The sequence below is a fragment of the Staurois parvus genome, unplaced genomic scaffold (genome assembly GCF_062004578.1).
Source record: "Staurois parvus isolate SC_StPar_1 unplaced genomic scaffold, SC_StPar_1.0 ptg000165l, whole genome shotgun sequence".
NCBI classification, from domain to species: Eukaryota; Metazoa; Chordata; class Amphibia; order Anura; family Ranidae; genus Staurois; species Staurois parvus.
The window spans coordinates 2,525,491-2,541,871 of NW_028317961.1; the positions used below are offsets into that span (position 1 = coordinate 2,525,491).

The 16,381-nt window shown below is 45.5% G+C and overlaps 1 protein-coding gene across 6 annotated transcripts in view; it reads left to right on the forward strand.

The window, feature by feature from the left end:
- The window catches only part of LAMA2 (laminin subunit alpha 2), a 1,220,316-nt gene that overhangs the window by 930,602 nt on the left and 273,333 nt on the right, over nucleotides 1–16,381 (forward strand). For all 6 annotated transcript variants that reach the window (XM_089676131.1, XM_089676133.1, XM_089676134.1 and 3 more), the window contains one exon: nucleotides 7,300–7,411. In XM_089676131.1, the coding sequence (XP_089532257.1) occupies nucleotides 7,300–7,411 (112 nt within the window). The remainder of the gene's footprint in view (nucleotides 1–7,299; nucleotides 7,412–16,381) is intronic.

Here is a 16,381-nt window from a genome sequence, read left to right on the forward strand (position 1 = left end):
GACACCAACGATGGGGCACTATTCCTCCCACTGACACCAATGATGGGGCACTATTCCTCCCACTGAAACCAATAATGGGGCACGATTCCTCCCACTGACACCAATGATGGGGCACTATTCCTCCCACTGACATCAATGATGGGGCATGATTCCTCCCACTGAAACCAATGATGGGGCACTATTCCTCCCACTGATACCAATGATAGGGCACTATTCCTCCCACTGCACTGACACCAATGATGGGGCACTATTCCTCCCACTGAAACCAATGATGGGGCACTATTCCTCCCACTGAAACCAATAATGGGGCACGATTCCTCCCACTGACACCAATGATGGGGCACTATTCCTCCCACTGACACCAATGATGGGGCACTATTCCTTCCCCTGACACCAATGATGGGGCACTATTCCTCCCCCTGACACCAATGATGGGGCACTATTCCTCCCCCTGACACCAATGATGGGGCACTATTCCTCCCCCTGACACCAATGATGGGGCACTATTCCTCCCCCCACTGACACCAACGATGGGGCGCTATTCCTCCCCCCACTGACACCAACGATGGGGCACTATTCCTCCCACTGACACCAATGTTGGGACACTATCCCCCCCCACTGACACCAATGTTGGGACACTATCCCCCCCTACTGACACCAATGTTGGGACACTATCACCCCCCACTGACACCAATGACGGGACACAATCCCCCTCCCACACTGATATCAATGATGGGGCACTATTCCTACCCCCACTGACACCAATGATGGGGCACTCTTCCCCCCCCACTGACACCAACGATGGAACACTATTCCTTCTTCCTTCCCCCACTGACGGGGCACTATTCCTCCCACTGACACCAATGATGGGGCACGATTCCTCCCACTGACACCAATGACGGGGCACGATTCCTCCCACTGACACCAATGACGGGGCACTATTCCTCCCCCTGACACCAATGACGGGGCACGGTTCCTCCCCCTGACACCAATGACGGGGCACGATTCCTCCCACTGACACCAATGATGGGGCATGATTCCTCCCACTGATAACAATGACGGGGCACGATTCCTCCCACTGACACCAATGACGGGGCACGATTCCTCCCACTGACACCAATGACGGGGCACGATTCCTCCCCTTACTGACCCCAACGATGGGGCACTATTTCACCCCCTATTGACCCCAACGATGGGGCACTATTTCACCCCTTATTGACACCAACGATGGGGCACTATTTCACCCCTTATTGACACCAACGATGGGGCACTATTCCACCCCCCATTGACACCAACGATAGAGCACTATTCCTCCCCCCACTGACACCAATGATGGGGCACTATTCCTCCCCCCACTGACACCAACGATGGGGCACTATTCCTCCCCCCACTGACACCAACGATGGGGCACTATTCCTCCCCCCACTGACACCAACGATGGGGCACTATTCCTCCCCCCACTGACACCAACGATGGGGCACTATTCCTCCCACTGACACCAATGTTGGGACACTATCCCCCCCCCCACTGACACCAATGTTGGGACACTATCCCCCCCCCACTGACACCAATGTTGGGACACTATCCCCCCCTACTGACACCAACGATGGAACACTATTCCTTCTTCCTTCCCCCACTGACGGGGCACTATTCCTCCCACTGACACCAATGATGGGGCACGATTCCTCCCACTGACACCAATGACGGGGCACGATTCCTCCCACTGACACCAATGACGGGGCACTGTTCCTCCCCCTGACACCAATGATGGGGCACGGTTCCTCCCCCTGACACCAATGACGGGGCACGGTTCCTCCCACTGACACCAATGACGGGGCACGGTTCCTCCCCCTGACACCAATGACGGGGCACGATTCCTCCCCCTGACACCAATGACGGGGCACTATTCCTCCCACTGACACCAATGATGGGGCAATATTCCTCCCACTGATACCAATGATGGGGCACTATTCCTCCCTCTGACATCAATGATGGGGCATGATTCCTCCCACTGAAACCAATGATGGGGCACTATTCCTCCCACTGATACCAATGATGGGGCACTATTCCTCCCACTGCACTGACACCAATGATGGGGCACTATTCCTCCCACTGAAACCAATGATGGGGCACTATTCCTCCCACTGAAACCAATAATGGGGCACGATTCCTCCCACTGACACCAATGATGGGGCACTATTCCTCCCACTGACATCAATGATGGGGCATGATTCCTCCCACTGAAACCAATGATGGGGCACTATTCCTCCCACTGATACCAATGATGGGGCACTATTCCTCCCACTGCACTGACACCAATGATGGGGCACTATTCCTCCCACTGAAACCAATGATGGGGCACTATTCCTCCCACTGAAACCAATAATGGGGCACGATTCCTCCCACTGACACCAATGATGGGGCACTATTCCTCCCACTGACACCAATGATGGGGCACTATTCCTTCCTCTGACACCAATGATGGGGCACTATTCCTCCCCCTGACACCAATGATGGGGCACTATTCCTCCCCCTGACACCAATGATGGGGAACTATTCCTCCCACTGAAACAAATGATGGGGCACTATTCCTCCCACTGAAACCAATGATGGGGCACTATTCCTCCCACTGACACCAATTATGGGGCACTATTCCTCCCACTGAAACCAATGATGGGGCATTATTCCTCCCACTGATACCAATGATGGGGCACTATTCCTCACACACTGACACTAATGATGGGACACCATTATTGGTGTCAGTGGGAGGAATAATGCCCCATCATTGGTGTCAGTGGGAGGAATAGTGCCCCATCATTGGTGTCAGTGGGATGAATAGTGCCCCATCATTAGGGTCAATGGGAGGAATAGTGCCCCATCATTAGTGTCAATGGGAGGAATAGCGCCCCATCATTGTCAGTATGCGGAGCTCTAATAGGAAGAGGTGGAGCCTATAGAGGAAGGGGTGGAGTTTGCAGATAAAAGGGTGGGGCAAATTTAGATGTGGGGGGGTTCCCGATTTTAGTCTTGCCTAGGGCAGCACAAAACCAAAATACACTACTGGTCAAATGGCATTAGGGGGTTGGGCACTGTCCCGTGGAACGTGCATCAAAGAAAAAAAATGTTTTTAAAAATCTATTAGGTGGGAAGGAATGATTGTTATTATGTTTTAATAAGAAATTGAAACCGCTAAATTCCTTTAAATAACATGCCTGAGGGATGCCTTTTCCCTATCTGTGAATTGGCACACCTGTACAATGTATTACACTTACTACAGCAAACTGACATTTACAACATTCCCCCCATGCCCTGACTCAGGTGGTCAGACACTATAGCTGGCTTCTGTATTCTTCACCTTTAGCAGCCCCCTATCCCATAAGACAAGCAGGCCTACTTGTACTTGGTTGCCGCAGGATTTATACACAATGCTATACTGCCTGGCTACCACACCGGGGCAAGTGCAAACTGAGCAAAGCAAACAGGTACTTGGGATTGGCAGACAGGCAGAGTGGTTCAATGGCAGTCCAGGTACAAGGCAGGAAAGGTTCAGGGTAATTAGGGTCGGATTAGTCAAAAGACAGGCAGAGTTAAGAAAGTAGTCGATATCCGATCCGAGATCATACAGGGAAATCCAATCAGCAGAGCAGACAAACAGGGAGCTTCGGAACACATGTTACAAATGCAATATCACAAGCATGAGACTGCAGGCTTGGCTGGCATAAATCAAGTTTGGTCTCCACCCAGAGCATGGCTACATCAATCATCTTGCAGGAGGACAGACAGTGATGCATCATAGCGAAAATCAGGGTGCTGGAATAAGACCAGCAGCTGTGAAAGAACAGGAGCGCTCCTGACATCATATCTGTTCACCCCCTATGGACCAGACCAATTTTTACAATTCTGCTATGAACCTGTTTATTTGACAATAACTTTTTCATTACTTATGATAACTAGGTAATACATGTATTTCTTCTTGTGAATATTGTCTTGCAACAATTATTTTATTTCCGCAATCCTTTGGTAATAAAACATAACAAAACTAAAAGCACTATTTAACCAGTGCAGGGGTGGGTGGCCATTTATAAAAGTCCTCCTGCTTCCCTGCCTGTGCGCACTCCCTGGGAGCGTGCGGCATCACGATCCGGTACCAGCTGTGTCCAGAGGACACAGCGGAACATCGATCGCTGTACGGGACCTCTGTGTGAGGTCCCAATCATGTGATCACTTCTGACATCATTGCTTACTACTTGTGAAATCTGTGAATAATCACAGAGCTCACATGGTACAAGGCTATTCACAACAGCCTTGTACCATGTGACAAGCTGTGACCAATCACAGCTCACACAGTATTTCTCAATGGCTGCAAGAATGTAGCCAGGGAGAAGGAGAAATTATTGTTTTTACAGCCTTTATGGTTGTAAAAGCAATCAGTGTAAAAAAAAAAAATCTTCACCACCCCCCACAAGTAGTACAGTGTCACTATGGTGACACTGTACTGCTAGGGTGACAGTATGTTAATAAAAAAGCAAAAAAAAATACATAATATAAAAGAATAAAAATTTTAAAAAGATTTTTGAAAAATTATAATTTTTGGTTATAAACAAAATTGGGTTATTTTTTTTTACTAAAAAGATAGCTGAATACATTTTGGCCAAGATTTATAAAGAAAGATTATTTATTTGCAAAATTTTATAAGGAAAACACTTTTTTTTTTAAAATGTTGTTTCATTTATATAGCAAAAAAAATAAAAATCCCAGTGGTGAATATCTACCACCAAAATAAAGTTGTATGTGTCTCAAACAAATGCTAAAAAAATTAATACGTGCACAGAGTTGCATGACCATGCAAATGTCATTCAAAGTGTGATAGCACTGAAAGCTGAAAATGGGCCTGGACAGGAAGGGGGTGAAAGTGTCCGGACTTGAAATGGTTAAAAAATAAGTGCTAGTGCTACTGGATATAAAAAGTGCTCCGTTTATTCTATCATTTGTCCTATTTAGCCACTTGACCTCTGGTGGGTTTTACCCCTTTTATGACCAGGGCATTTTTTGCTATTCAGCACGGTCTTGCTTTAATTGGCAATTGTTTGGTCATGCAACACTGTACTCAAATAAAATTATAATAATGTTTTTCACACAAATAGAGATTTCTCTTGGTGGTGTTTAATTACCACTTTTTTATTTATTTTTAATATATAAATGAAAAAAGACCAAACATTTTGGGGAAAAAAACGATATTCTACTTTCTCTTATAAAATATATTTAGTAAAATCTAATTTCTTCATAAACTTAGGCCAAAATGTATTCTGCTGCATGTCTTTGGTAAAAAAAATCCCAATAAATGTATGTTAATTGGTTTGTGTGAAAGTTATAGCATCTACAAACTATATTATATATACTGGAATTACCCAGCTACAGATGCTACAGCTACTTATTGTATATTGTGACTGATGTCATTAGTGACAATACAGCGATCAGTGATAATACAGTTCACTGTACTAATGACAGTGGCTGGGATGGAGTTAAAATCAAGGGAAAATAAGGGGTTAATTGTGTGCCTAACAAGTGTAATGTGTGCTGCTTTTACTCACAGATCTGGTTGCTTTTTCTCCCTGAACTAAGAATTGAGTTCAGGGAGAAGAAACAGCAAGATCTCTGTTGTTCTGTGTACAGAGTTCTGTATTTTGGTAAACACAGAGCTCTGTGCTGTGATTCGGCTCTGCCGATCAGCAAGTATATAGCCAAAATCATTAGCTAAAGCCTGCTGACAAATTTGTGTCCAATCACCAGGTCACCAGGGGTACATGCATGTGCATCCGAAAAGCTGGAAACGTGTAGCAACGTACAGGTACATCATCTAGCCTGTAGCGGCAGAAAATGTACTGTGGGCAGGCAAGAAGTGGTTAAAATCACACTAAAATTATGGTTTGGGTACAAAACATTGCAAAGTTATTTACAAATGAAGTAAAGTGTTTTTTTTTCAATGTTGCACTTTTTTTGTATATGTACATGTAAATATATGTTAAATGTGTAAAAATATTAATGAACAAAACAAACAAAACGTCTAATTATTAAATGTTAATAAAATAGAATTGAACAAAAAAAATCAGCGGGAAAATAATAATTGAATGGAGAAGAATAAGGAGTTAATTAGGGCTGATTAGAGTAAACTAAGAGTTAAAAAGGGGTTAAACGGTATAGTTTCGGTCCAAATTTGTGTTCCCACCAAATCCTAAATTCATCCCTAGTTAGCATTATTCCTGCCCTTTTGTTTATATGAACAGATATTCTCCACCAGTAAATCAACTGAGCTGGATGATGTCACTAAGGCAGATTGTGGCACCTGGTTGTTGTTCCTTAACAACTATTATCAGATGGGAGACTGTCATATATAGTGGCAGTAGAAACACTGCCAAACAAAATGTCAAACATCAAATCTTTGACCTGAATGTCTTGAGCTCATCCCTAGTGATGGTCTTTCCACAAAAAAATGTAAGTGGTCACTTAGGCCCATTGTAGAAGGGGGACATAGTCTGGCTGTTTTCTTCATTTAGATAAGTGTTGTGATTCGGTTTCCAGACCTGGTAGTAAATTAAATTGGCTAGTTTAAATATCTAACCAGATTATTACGGTATGCAATATTTGGTAGGTTAAATAATTGTTTTTGTAAGATGTTTATGTATTAACTGTTACTATGCACATATGAATTAGGGTAGCTTTCTGTAGTTTTTGTTTTAAAGTTGATGCAAGCCTGTTCTTTTATTTTCAGTCAGTGGGCTGTAGATTAAAGGAAGCAAAAATGTTTTCATCAGAATTCACTATCGATTTAGGATGTCTTTCTAGAGTAAGTTTTACCAAGATGAACCATTCTTTCATGCAAACATGCCTGAGGGAGAAGGCTCACTGGCGATGCTAGATACGGTGGATCAATGGACAAATTAAACTTAATTCTATTTGTTTCCTCTTTCTGAAGGTATCTGCTTAGTGCTTTAAATAATCTTTCAATAGCTGGCTGCAGCTTACCTACCCTATTTTTTACCAAGAACACTAAGCTGACGTTGAAATAAAAAACATCCTATATTTAGTTAATGGGAAGCTAATGCAATTTATTTGCTAACCTGTGCATCATATTTAATTTCCAGTTGATATGATCAATAAAATATTGATTTCTTTTGACTCTGAAGGAAAGTATATATACAAGCAAAGGTCAACGGAGAGCTGCTTTCTAAAATAGTTTTGCAGCCACTGAAAAACCTATTACTACAATTGGTTTTCCTTTCTTTCTCAAATGATTGACAGGCTGCAAAAGTATCTGCAGATGGAGAACAAACTGGGAAAGATGCAGAAAGGACAAATGAGAGGGCAAAACAACTGAAAGATTTTGTGAAGGATACCCTGCAGGCATCAAAAGGTAAGATTGTTATTGTTTTATACAAGAGAAAAAAACATATACAGTAATTTAAAAAAAATGCAGTTGTAAGAAAATGTAATAAAATATTTGTACATTTGATTAGCATTTGTTCAAACCTGGGATATTGAGGGAAAATCTGGATTTTTGCAGGCCAAACCATGGGAATCTAGCCATTAAATATCATACAAAAAATGCTGCTGAGAGCAATTTTGTGAGTTTTCTTCTTTAGCTGTAATTGTTAGATTTCTGCTTATTATAGCTATATTTATCAAAATTTGTTTTGATCACTTTAGATTCCTTTTACACCTGACATTTTTGTAAAGATAAGTTATTGCATATGTGTATATATAGATCGAGGGATAATTAAGTTTTTATGAGGTGAAAACGCCCTTAGGCAGAGTACAAAAATAATAATGGAACTTTAAAATTATTGGTCCATTTTTTTTTATTTTAGGCAATATGGGTACTAATGTCTCTTGTCTCTTTTACTTCAATATATAGTTACATATAAACAGGACCAGCTTTATATATATAAATTGCCCCCCAAGCCAACTGTCATGAAAGCACACCCACTAGCTAGTGAATAGCTCTGAGCTAGATAACGTCTCATTATCATATCTAGAAGAGTGTTTTAATTTTTGGCCAAGATGCCATACACCTCTGTCCTGGACCTCTTTGTATCTCAAATTATTTCTGAGTTGACAGATTCTGCTGTGGTGTTTCTACTGATCTACCCCAAGAATACCGATTGGAGTGTTGATCTATTATTATTAATGTATTACTAAATATAATATACTGATGGAGCAGTAACGACCATGAGGAATAATGCTTATGTATGTATTACATTAGTTTTTGGTTTTAGGTACTGGTTTGAACACTTTTTTCATAAACATATTTTCTTGGTAGCAGTGATTTTTATAACCTGTTTAACAGTAGGCTTTGAACCATGACACTGGCCCAGCCCTACACTGACAATGGAGAGCAGTTATCCAACCCCCCTGTGGCTTCGTGATCATGGATACTTCCAACTGGGGTTTTTTATTTGTACTTATACTTTGTAATTTGTATCTTTTATACCTCTCAAGTATTATTAGATGGCAGATTGGTGAATCGGTCTGGTAAGACCAACCACATCAACCTTGGATACCTGCAGATAACAACCTTAATCTGGGGTGATGATCTGATTTTTTTTCTGGTAGGGTGTCCCTACCTTAGATTAATACCACTCCATGCTTTGATACACATGAATCACTATGATTAATGATCACTATGATCAATAGTCATAATAAATATCAGTAGGTTTAGTAGAATATTGCTAAGCAAATCTTCCCCCTCCCAAACACTGGTGTCAGGGATATCTTGCCAGTTCGTAAAAAGTAGTATAAATACAGTACTTGCTATAATAATCAACTAACAGCATACTAACAACAGTTTGGGTATTTGTTGGATGGGATAAATATAGAACAAAAGAAGGTTTGTGTGTATGTATGGATGTGTAAACAATATATAGTTATGTGTTGTTACATTGAATACATTTATCATTAATTTAAGGAGTCATCCAGTGCAACATGAAATTAAACAGACAATGAAATTAAAATGATACAGTGGAGAGGGGTGTCATATGGGAAATACATTAATCCTTTAAATTATAGGTTTGGGGCATATCTAAGCAGTATGTGGTGCTATGGAAAAATCGTGGTTTTTAGGGATAGCTTGAGCCACAATATACTTTGGTAGTGTTAAGTGTGGATTTAATGTTTATTTTTTTACAATTACGTTTGCTAAAAAACAGTAGCACCCTAAAACTACTGTTTTCATTGAACAGTACTAGGCCTGCTTTGATAGCAGAAGTATTAGCACCAACATTCTTTATTTTTAAATGTCAGAGAAAAGGCATTTATTTCTTGCTGTTTGGTCAAAGACAGGCATGCTTGCATGAAGTGCTAACAATTCTAGATGCAAAGTCAGAAACCACAAGGAGATGTCTTCTTAAATAAATTTGAGCTACAGCGCTCAGGTGTAAGTGGGATAAAATGGCCAGAAATACCACAACTGAATAGAAGTGCCAAAAAGCCTAAATGTGGAGACACAAGACCCTGGGAGGTTTCTTTCTGAATAAAAAAAAAAAATCAGCCAATGGATCCAGAGTTTAGCCATTTCCAATAAGTGTGAAGACAAAAGGAGGACAGGGAGGAGTCTTTCTAACCAATTAGAGATTCATCACCCTTCTACTTCATATGTTTAGCACCACATCCTCTGCTTTTAGGCATGCCTGACATTTTAGGTATATATGCACCTATATCCCTAAATTGTATAGGTTAGCATTTAAAGAAGGGGTACAGGGAATGTGGGGTGACAATGTGAATTGTTTTTTGTGCACACTGTTTTTTTTCCCTAACTTTAAAAAACACAATGGAGTGTTGTGAGAAAATGGACAGTCAGCAATAACTGATCAAAAATTCAAGAGAATGTCCAGCACATCAGGAACAATTATAAAAGGTGAGCGTTATCCCCAAGATGACGTTCCAAGCCTCTTGCAAGATTTCCAATTCACTTATGCCAAATGGGTCCAATAAATTGTCAAAATCAAAAACTGTGTATCTTCCACTTTATTCACCTTTGCTTCCCAAATATCTTCAACTCATATGTGAAACCCAAAAGAAACTCATGTGGTGTAGTATTTTATAAATAAATGGAAACAAACATATTTCAGTATGCTGTGCTCACATGTGAAAACAACAACATCAGTGCACCACCAGTGATAAAGTGCTCCACCCGCAATGTGTGCAGTCTCTTATCAAATGAAAACCACATATCATTCCATCCCAGGTAGGTCAAGGGATCAACATCCCTTGTTGTTCCTCCTCTCAGTATAACAAAATGGATCCTTTAAGGCACAGGGTATGGTAATCTGAGCCTCTCTCCCGATCATCTCAGTATTCATCCTCCCCTTAGATTAATAGTTAAAGGACATGGAGAACGAAAAAATAGCTCAGAAAATTCCATAAAAAGAGCTTTATTCACCACCGATATGCGTACATGTAGAAAGGTATACAGAACACTCAAAATAGTTGCCTGGGTGCTTCCAGTTCTGACATCTGACTTCATTTTCTGACACATTTCATTCATAGACTTTGGCAAAGGAATATAGCCATGGTTTGGAAATCTGGTAAGAGGGTTATTATTATTATTATTATTATTATACAGTATTTATAAAGCGCCAATAGTTCGCTCAGCGCTGTACATTACAAAGGGGGACAGAACATGTGACAGAACAATACCAATACAATGCAAAACATGAGGGGATCGAGGGCCCTGCTCTTTCAAGCTTACAATCTAGGAGGGAGGGGATGGTGGCACAGGAGGAGATAGCTGTGGGGGATGGAGTGGTAGGAAGAGTGGAGTAGGTCGGCAAGTTAGCAGGGGGCAGGGTAGGCTTCCCTGAAGAGATGGGTTTTCAGGGTGCGCCTAAAGGAGAGGAGAGTAGGTGATAATCTGATGGGTTGGGGCAGGGAGTTCCAGAGGATGGGTGACACCCTGGAGAAGTCCTGGAGGCGGGCATGGGAGGAGGAGACCAGGGAACTATAGAGAAGGAGGTCTTGTGAGGAGCAGAGTGTGCGTGCTGGGCGGTACTTGGATATTAGGTCAGTGATGTAGTTCGGGGCAGTATGGTGGACAGCTTTGTACGTCAGCGTTAGGATTTTGAATTTGATCCGTTGCGCAATCGGAAGCCAGTGGAGGGATTGGCAGAGGGGGGTGGCGGAAACGGAGCGGTTGGAAAGGTGAATGAGTCTGGCAGCCGTATTCAGGATGGACTGAAGCGGGGATAGCCAGCGGCGAGGCAGGCCAGTGAGGAGGGAGTTGCAGTAGTCGAGTCGTGATATGATGAGGGAGTGGATGAGCTGTTTAGTGGTTTCTGGAGTTAGGAACGTGCGGATTTTGGCGATGTTGCGGAGGTGGAGTCTGCACGAGTTTATTAAAGAGTGGACTTGGGGCTGGAAGGATAGGTTGGAGTCCAAAATGACACCAAGTACTTTGGCCTGCGGGGCGGGTTTGATGGTGGCGTTGTTGGACATGATGGAGAAGTCAATGGGGGGTGGTGTCCGGGCTGGAGGGAAGACAAGAAACTCGGTTTTGGAGAGGTTCAGTTTAAGGAAGTGGAGCGACATCCAGTCTGATATGTCGCTCAACAGGTGTGTGATTCGGGCGGAGACCGAGGGGGTGAGGTGGGGGGTTGAGAGATAGATTTGTGTGTCGTCGGCATAGAGGTGGTAGTTGAAGCCGTGAGAGTGTATGAGTTGGCCAAGGGAGGAGGTGTAGATGGAGAAGAGAAGGGGCCCGAGGACAGAGCCTTGAGGGACCCCAACAGAGAGGGGGAGTGAGAGAGAGGTGGTGGCATTATAGGTAACACTGAAAGAGCATTGTGACAGGTAGGATGAGAGCCAGGAGAGAGCAGAATCTCTGAGGCCGAGGGAGTGTAGTTTTTTGAGGAGGAGGGGGTGGTCGACTGTGTCAAAGGCCGCAGAGAGGTCAAGGAGTAGGAGCACTGAATAGTGGCCATTAGCTTTGGCGGTTAGCAGGTCGTTGGAGAATTTGAGTAAGGCAGTTTCGGTGGAGTGTAGGGGACGGAAGCCGGACTGTAGGGGATCGAGGAGGTTGTTGTCGTTGAGGTGAGAGCATAGGTGGGCGTAGACTAGGCGCTCGAGGAGTTTAGATGTAAATGGGAGCAGGGAGATGGGTCTGAGGTTGTTCGGGTCATTGGGGTCCAGGGAGGGCTTTTTAAGTATGGGGGTGATGTGTGCATGTTTCAGAGGGGAAGGGAAAGTGCCGGAGGAGAGGGAGAGATTGAAGATGTGGGTGAGGGAGCGTAGGATGGAGGGGGAGGGAGGTTGTAGGAGTTGTGAGGGGATAGGGTCAAGGGGGCAGGTGGTGAGGCGGGCATCAGAGAGGATCTTGGAGACTTCTTCGATGGTAGTAAGGTCAAAGGTGCGGAGTGTTGGGGGAGCTTCAGTATGAGGAATGTAGGGTGGGGTGGGAGAGGAGGTCAGAGCAGTGGTGGGGCCGTGGGAGAGGGGTGTAGAGGGGGTAGCTGAGTGAGAAGGAAGGGGGTTGGAGGGAGTTTGAGCAGCGGCGAAGTCCCTGTGGGTTATGTCGAGGGGGAGGGGGGATGAGGGGGTAGCTGCGTGAGAGGGGGCGGGTTGAGAAGGCGTGTGAGTTGCGGCAATGTCCTTGCGAATTGTGTCAATCTTGTTTTTGAAGTGATTGGCAATCTCAAGGGCAGTGAGTGAGGTGCTGGGTGGAGGTGGGGGTGGCGAGAGTAGAGAGTTGAAGGTGGAGAAGAGTCGGCGAGGATTGGAGGAGAGGGCCTTGATGAGGGTCAGGAAGTAGGCTTGTTTGGCAGTATGGAGGGAGGAGGTGTAGGTGTGGAAGGCAGATTTGTATCGGGTGAAGGCTTGTTGGGATTTGGCACGACTGTGTCGTTTGAGGGTTTTGGTGTGATCAGTCTGCCAGGGCTGGAGCGGTCGGGGTCTGATGTTGCGTGTGGTTAAAGGCGCTAGTGAGTCAAGGGCTGTTGACAGAGCATTGTTGTAGGCGGTCATAGCCAAGTCGGGGCAGGACAGGGGGAGGATGCGGTCATGGAGTTGACCAACTACCACCTCTATGCCGACGACACACAAATCTATCTCTCAACCCCCCACCTCACCCCCTTGGTCTCAGCCCGAATCACACACCTACTGAGCGACATATCAGACTGGATGTCGCTCCACTTCCTTAAATTGAACCTCTCCAAAACCGAGTTTCTTGTCTTCCCCCCAGCCCGGACACCACCCCCCATTGATTTCTCCGTCACATCCAACAACGCTACCATCAAACCCGCCCCGCAGGCCAGAGTACTGGGTGTCATTCTGGACTCCAACCTATCCTTCCAGCCCCAAGTCCAATCTTTAACAAACTCGTGCAGACTCCACCTCCGCAACATCGCCAAAATCCACACGTTCCTAACCCCAGAAACCACTAAACAGCTCATCCACTCCCTCATCATATCACGACTCGACTACTGCAACTCCCTCCTCACTGGCCTGCCTCGCCGCTGGCTATCCCCTCTTCAGTCCATCCTGAACACGGCTGCCAGACTCATTCACCTTTCCAACCGCTCTGTCTCCGCCACCCCCCTCTGCCAATCCCTCCACTGGCTTCCGATTGCGCAACGGATCAAATTCAAAATCCTAACGCTGACGTACAAAGCTGTCCACCATACTGCCCCGAACTACATCACTGACCTAATATCCAAGTACCGCCCAGCACGCACACTCCGCTCCTCACAGGACCTCCTTCTCTCTAGTTCCCTGGTCTCCTCCTCCCATGCCCGCCTCCAGGACTTCTCCAGGGTGTCACCCATCCTCTGGAACTCCCTGCCCCAACCCATCAGATTATCACCTACTCTCCTCTCCTTTAGGCGCACCCTGAAAACCCATCTCTTCAGGGAAGCCTACCCCACCCCCTGCTAACTTGCCTCCCTCCTCCACTCTTCCTACCACTCCATCCCCCACAGCTATCTCCTCCTGTGCCACCACCCCCTCCCTCCTAGATTGTAAGCTCGAAAGAGCAGGGCCCTTGATCCCCTCATGTTTTGCATTGTATTGGTATTGTTCTGTCACATGTTCTGTCTCCCTTTGTAATGTACAGCACTGAGCGAACTATTGGCGCTTTATAAATACTGTATAATAATAATAATAACTGCGAAGTGGAGGGAGGCAGGGTTAAGGTTGCGGAGGTTACGGCTGGTAGTAGTGTGACATTTGGAGGGGTAGGCGTTGGAGGATGAGGAGATAGAGAAGGTAATCAGGTTGTGGTCAGAGAGAGGGAAGGGGGTGTTAGTGAGGTTGTGGGGAGTGCAGCGGTTGGAGAAGACAAGATCAAGGATATTACAGTCAGAGTGGGTGGTGGATTGTATGCACTGTGCAAGTGCAAAGGAGGAGGTTAAGTGGAGGAGACGGGCTGTGTCTGGGTTGTCGAGGTTGACAGGGATGTTGAAATCCCCAAGGATGATAGTGGGTAGCTCAGAGGAGAGGAAGAAGGGTAGCCAGGAGGAGAAGTCTTCCAGGAAGCGGGGTATGGATCAAGGAGGCCGGTATATCACAGCAATCTTCAGGGGGGTTGGGGAGAATAGTCGGACGCAGTGGGCCTCGAAGGAGGAGAAGGATAGGGAGGGGGGGTTTGGGAGGACTCGGAAGGTGCTCAGCGGTGACAGGAGCAGGCCAACCCCACCACCTTGACGACCATTGGGCCTGGGTGAGTGGGTCCAGGTGAGACCGCCGTAGGAAAGTGCAGCAGGGGAGGTAGAGTCAGTGGGCTGGATCCAGGTTTCCGTAATCGCCAGGAGGTTGAGGGAGCGGGAAACAAAGAGGTCGTGGATGGCGGTAAGCTTGTTGCACACCGATCGGGCGTTCAGGAGTGCACATGAAAACGGGGGGGAGATTTTAGGGAGCAGGGGGACAGATACTAAGTTGCGGGGGTTGCGGCAGGACGTGGAGGCGGGAGGGTTTTGTGCGGGTCAGGGAGGTGGTGGAGGGCCAGGATTCGGGGAGATGTCCCCCGCGGTTATGAGGAGGAGAAGGATGAGAAAGGTGGCATGGGAGCGGGATGTGCAGGAGCGTGAGAAACTACTAGTGGAGGTGTTCGGGTCAGTGGGAGAGTGGAGTAATAGGAGGAGGTGGTAGGTGCCATAGAGGGGTGAGGGAAGCAGTGAGGGCACAATATACAAATGTTTGGGAGGAGCAGATGGATATAGTGAATGGATTTTGGGAACAGAGGAGAGGAAAATGAGAAGGAGGAGTGGAAGAGGCATTTTGGGGAGGTGATGAAAGCAATAGTAGGGAGATGATAGCAATGAGGGGTAGATGTACTAGTTTTGGGGTGGAGCAGAGGGGTAAAGAAATGAGATTTGGGAACAGAGGATAGTAATATGAAGAGGAGAAGAGGGGTGTATTATATAAAGGTACACGGAGTGGGACTCAGGTATGTAAAAGATATTTCCCAGGGTGTTTCCTTGCAGTCTGTCCAGCATGCAGTAGAGTTTCTTGCTGTTGTTGTGTCTTCCTGCTGCTTCAGTTCTCCTGCTTTAGTTCAACTGCTGTGTTTAACTGCTCTGCACTCATTCAAAGCCGCACTCCATCATAAGCAGCACCCCCATCAGAGATCTCCCCCATGAGCTGAACTAAATTTATAGGGAGATTCTCAAATGAGCATTCAACTCCGCCCCAATTAGAAGCTGATAAGGCTCACATGAATAGGGGGGGATGTTTCTTAGGAACCAGGCCACAGTCATAAACCTGAGTGCGCCTAGAGGTGAGGACAAGTCAACAGATACACAGATATAATTACAACATTTGTTGAGAATTTAACAGGAGTCAATGCGTTTGTCTGGTTAAGAGTGGAGGTAGCAGATAAATGCAGTTACCTGTGAAGTAGAGAAGGCATAATTAAAGGGCTGTGTTTAACTGCTCTGCACTCATTCAAAGCCGCACTCCATCATAAGCAGCACCCCCATCAGAGACTGTGCCCCCCATCAGAGATCTCCCCCATGAGCTGAACTAAATTTATAGGGAGATTCTCAAATGAGCATTCAACTCCACCCCAATTAGAAGCTGATAAGGCTCACATGAATAGGGGGGGATGTTTCTTAGGAACCAGGCCACAGTCATAAACCTGAGTGCGCCTAGAGGTGAGGACAAGTCAACAGATACACATATATAATTACAACATTTGTTGAGAATTTAACAGGAGTCAATGCGTTTGTCTGGTTAAGAGTGGAGGTAGCAGATAAATGCAGTTACCTGTGAAGTAGAGAAGGCATAATTAAAGGGCTGTGTTTAACTGCTCTGCACTCATTCAAAGCCGCACTCCATCATAAGCAGCACCCCCATCAGAGACTGTGCCCCCCATCAGAGATCTCCCCCATGAGCTGAA